Source organism: Anopheles aquasalis, chromosome 2, assembly GCF_943734665.1.
Source record: "Anopheles aquasalis chromosome 2, idAnoAquaMG_Q_19, whole genome shotgun sequence".
Lineage (NCBI taxonomy): Eukaryota > Metazoa > Arthropoda > Insecta > Diptera > Culicidae > Anopheles > Anopheles aquasalis.
This window is the reverse complement of record NC_064877.1, coordinates 3,650,001-3,655,000: the sequence shown is the minus strand read 5'-3', so window position 1 is coordinate 3,655,000 and position 5,000 is coordinate 3,650,001. Positions and strand designations below refer to the sequence as shown.

The 5,000-nt window shown below is 46.9% G+C and overlaps 1 protein-coding gene across 5 annotated transcripts in view; it reads left to right on the top strand.

Annotated features, from left to right (window-relative positions):
- LOC126581350 (calcitonin gene-related peptide type 1 receptor) overlaps positions 1-5,000 on the top strand; it is a 16,237-nt gene that overhangs the window by 425 nt on the left and 10,812 nt on the right. For 2 of the 5 annotated variants that reach the window (XM_050244934.1, XM_050244933.1), the window contains 2 exons: positions 1-172; positions 3,016-3,201. The exon at positions 1-172 is cut by the window's left edge. In XM_050244934.1, the coding sequence (XP_050100891.1) occupies positions 127-172; positions 3,016-3,201 (232 nt within the window). In that variant the 5' untranslated portion in view covers positions 1-126. Of the gene's footprint in view, positions 173-832; positions 962-2,421; positions 2,669-3,015; positions 3,202-5,000 lie in introns of those variants that run through there. The other 3 variants (XM_050244937.1, XM_050244936.1, XM_050244938.1) reach the window with 3 other exon arrangements.

Here is a 5,000-nt window from a genome sequence, read left to right as displayed (position 1 = left end):
TCAGAGTGATTTTCTACGGAAACGGTGAACACGGTAGCTAATTGAATGGAGCAGAGCCATTAATCTGGTCAAGACCCCCAGTAGCAGCCACTGGTTCTGGTTTCTTGTCGTGTGACGGCAGCAGAAATGATCCAGGACGCCATGGAACTGTTGCGTGCTGATCTTGTGAACGGTAAATATTTGAATTCGCAATTGCGCGGCAAACAGTATATACGCCCATTAAATATGGATGCCATCACTTACCAGCACCACCAACGTGATTGTTACGATTCAACGCGTCCTAATGGATTCCGGTCCGTTGCTCCTTCGAGAGGGTGTTGTTTTCATTCGGATTCTAACTTGTGCGGACCATAAGAGGAGAGCGTTGAGTTTAAATATGATTATTTACACGGAACGCACACCCTCGACACCTGTGATGAGTTCCGCGGAATGATTATAAAGTTCGAATCGAATCGTACTCAATCCGGAAAGGTCTTGACCGCGTGTGTTCGAGTGTGGTTAAAGGTCGGCAATTGCAGGCAAATTGCTAAGAGTGTGACAAATGTTAAAGTTGAGTTCGTTCCCGTTTGTGCATATTCCATGAGGCGCTGACGCCCCCTCCGGGGAATATGCTTCCTATCAACGACGGAACCGGTCCCGGAAGCTAGAGTATCGAATTGCCGTTTCCGCCCGAATACGCCCCTTGGAGTACGGGCTCTCCCGTCTGATTTCCGTGCTACAGTAGCGGTAACGGTGCTCTAAGCTATCGATTCAGATGCGTAGGATTACAGCCATTGCGAGCAAATCCGCAGATCGTAATACTAATGATGTTGTTGTTTTGCTACGACCGAAGGCATTAACAGCAGCATTAGCAGCAGCAGTAGCAGAGGTGAAGCAGCAGCATATTCCTCATGTAGCGAGATGAAAGACTGTTAATCGAAGAAAGGTTGTGAATCTATTTATGGTTGATCAGAACGGACGGGTAATTAGAATGGTCTATAAACACATAGCACCACTGCCCAGCTCGTGATGACTAAATTGTATTTATAGCGAATCCAGTATCGTGCTATCGTGGTTGATAATGAGAATTCCCCGTAGCTGCCTGGAGCTATCCGTCGTCCGTCGGTTGCCTTGTCGGTTTGCTGTCTCGCGTTACATTAACGGGGCGTGACGTGGAGTCCGAAAGAAGTCTCCGATGACTTTTCGCTGTAAAAACACGGACACCGGCACGGATCCGGGGAGTATTCTTTTTTGATAAAATCTCATAAAAGTCATCCCTAAATCCTTCTCGCCGATTACTTAATTTCGTTCGTGCGTTTACAGACACTTACTCTTACTTTTGCCGCCGCACCGCCTCGGCTGCGGCCACAAATTCTGTGAAACCCGAAACGTAAACAGCTGACATGGCAAGACGCTCAGTGAAATTCAATTTCGGTCGATGGAAAGAGAAGCTGCCGGAGGAAAATTGTGCGAAAAACAACGCGTGACAGCCGCTCGGAGGAGGAGGAGGAGGCGCGCGAGGCAAGGAGGGTCGCCATCGGTACTCCGAAAGCTCAAACTCAAACCGTGCAAAAGGGGGATCGGAATGAAGATAATTTATGTTTTATGTGTAAAATATGGTACCGGTCGGTACATTACGAGGGTAAGCCTGGCCTGGCCCGGTTCTATCGGCATTAAGTTAGGCGTCGTAGCGTAAATGCCGCTAGCAAACAAAAACATCAACATAAATCGAGCAAATTCTGGCACCGGTCTTGCTCGTAGAACACACGATAGGAATGTTTTTCGGCGAAGGTGAAGAACACGAACAGGAATGTTGACACTTCTCCGTTCTACGCCAGGAACATACCACCGTCGTCGTTCCCCGTGAAATTAGCTCATGTTTTCATGCTCACCTGGGGTTTTCACTCCAACTGTTCCGGAAAACATGAATTACAGCGAGCGAGATCCGCGAGAATGGAAGATACGAAAGCGCACTGTTCTCGGATCAGAGATTATTGATCCGTTATCGTTTGCGTGTGGCGTAATTGGATTATGATGAGGATTTATGTTGCCATTCCGTGGCGCCAAATGCACTCCGGTATCTCCGGCTCAGCGCAGTAAACGTCATTTAAACGCAGCTCAGCGGGTCGGCAATCTTATTATCAGCATCCGCTCCCTCTACTTACGCCTATGGAAACATTTTCCCCACGCGGGAAATGCATTAAATTATCTGCAGCTTTTAATCTGATTCCGTTCGTTGCTTGACTCCGTTGCACTTGCGTTGTTGTCAATGAATTAAAAAAAAAAACTCTCCTACTTGACCACCCTACCCCACCGGTTGAATTCGATTTAATATTCAATATTTTTGCAATGAATTACGATGATGCACGATAGCTGATTGCGAATTCTTCGTACCGGGTACCAAGTGAAGCATGGGAAACAGTACCACGTGTGAGTTGCCCCAGGTCGTTGATGCGTGTCTACAAATGCAATTGAATGCAATTCCTGAATGATTATTCGTTCCCAGAAGTCGGAAGATGATTGGAACCGGTTAAAACGTAAACCGGTATTCAAAATGTACTGCAAAATGACACAATCAAGCTGGATGCTGCTGGATGCATGCATGAGTCGGACCGTTTCTGTGACAAATAGCAACGCAACGGATCGGACTGATTCGTATGCAGGGACATCGGAATTAATACCGTTGCTGGTGGGTGAGATGAATGTCTGCAAACAAATCTAGGGCCATCCAGCTGGGCTAGTGCACAGATATGAAGAGGAATTGATCGAGATGATGTTCATAGAAAATGGCAAATGAAATGCAAGCAAAAGAACATCAAATCACTTACTGACAGACGATTCTGATACACGTTACATGCGCATGTACCGGCCAGTAGCAATAACATTATCCATCCGAGAAAATGCTGGTGCTATCACAGTGCCGTGGATATCGAATTAAGATGGATTGATCCAATTTCATTCGATTCGCGTGATGTGTACGTGTTTACCGAGTGCCACTCCGTCTCATCGGGCGTCCTCTTCCTCTCTTCTTCCCAGCCAATAACGAGAGCCAGTTTAGCCGGGTGGCAGCGATGGGTGGAGAGCAGGGTGGCGAAAATGGCCAGGATGGTTCTTCGTTTCAGTACGATAGGCTCGAGTACGACAGTCCCGAGGAGCTGATGCGTCATCTCTACTACACCTGCATGCTGTCGAATGCGTCCGATCCCGTCCCGGGCAGTGAAGGTGAGTAGTACATTGTGAAACAATAGAGCACCTGAGAATCCGCCCGTTTTGGGGTCAAATCTAGTTTAGGAAAACCACGAGCAGCCTTACTCTAGGTATTGTACTGTGTAAATTAGTTTTGAACTGCACCGGTTCACCGGTACGAAGGTGTGAAGCGAGAGATGTGTGCCACTAATGCTACGAGAGAACTTTACACTTGAAGCAGTCCATTGTCCCAGCGCCAAGGTCTGAAACTGACTGAGGTGAAAAACTTTATCTCAGCAGCAACAGCTAGATTGCAGGTCACCGCAGCTGCGGTGAGCTGGACTTATCGGTTCTGCACAGTTGTGGCGATACTGTAGTCCGAAAACGGATGGTTTGCTGGAGGTTATGTGGCCTCTTATCGGTAGACTTCTTCCGCTATCGCCGATGGACAAGGATTCGTTTTAAACCATATTATTTTTAAACTGTAAAGCAGCCCCAAACTCATCCTGCGTTAACTTTCAGCCAATCAACTTTCAAAGCACAAATTGCCCTGCGCTCAACGACGCGACCTTCTAGAAAGTCATCGTGCAAATCTGGCGCGTTTAAATTGAGTTACTACTCAACTTGGCTCGAGTGGTAAAACTCGACAGTGTAGTAGTTTGCTACCCCTGAGTCTAACGGGTCTACAATGAGCCGGATCTTGGGCTGCGCGGCGTGAAAGACGAAGAAAGGGTGTGTGCGTACGTGTGTGCTGAATGTTTTATCTCAAATCGTAGGTGACGTGAAAACTTGTTCATTCCCCGAGAGAAAAACGGATAAAGTTGAGTGGCAAGTACGCAGTGGCAGTTGAGCTTATATCGAAAAGTAGTGAGCAAGTAATTTGCTGATAGATTTAATACGGATTTATTCGCTCCAAAGTGTGACAATAGCTTCCTGGCAGCATGCCAACTCGTTTGGCGTGCTGCAAAAGGTGTGATAGACGCTTAAAGTGGTACCACAGATAAGCGAAATGGATGGAGTGCTGGATCGTTGAAAGCATCAAGCTTTGTTTGATGGAGGCGCCCAGAACCGATGGAGGCGCCCAGAACCGATGGAGGCGCCACATTCATCAGAAAATTCCACGAATCCGATTACACGAAACGATTATAGGCACGTGGGAGCTAGTGCAACTAATTAGGAATGGATTAATTTTTTTTCCCGCTCTTCATCAACGCTTGTGAGAATGAATATAAATTTAGTAAATCCCCTTTGAAGAGCTTCATTCAACCGACCATAGTGCTAATGAATTCAGCGGCAACTAATGCGGCTAATGTTTTATTGGCTTCGGTACGGCGCACCGTGGCTATTAGCATTCGAATCATTGCACACCACATTATGGTGCGTTCTTCTGAGAAAGGTAAACGCTGCCCCTCTCTATATTTCAATCCTGTTGCTCACAGATGTCACATTAATATTAATCAGCCCCAAAACCGACGCATGGATGTGAAATGGTCCACACGTAATCCGATTGCCGACCGGCGAGATGTGGCTATTGAAGCGCTGAAAGTAGCAGCAAGAAGCCATCCGGTGCGTTTGACAAACTATATACCACCGGGCGACTGGTGCTCCAACTTGGGTACAAAATGTCTTACCTAGATGTTCGCAAGATGTAACATGTGTTCTGCATTAGTGGCGACTCAAGATAGTCAATTGCTTTCACAACTAATGCTGCCATTTGGTTCGCTAGTATTCGGGTGACATGTTTATTCTCGGAATTCGTTTGGTTTCGTGTAGACTACTGTAGACGGCTACCAGTGTACAACGGTTCTTCTTCTATCGTTTTTCCGTTTCACCGA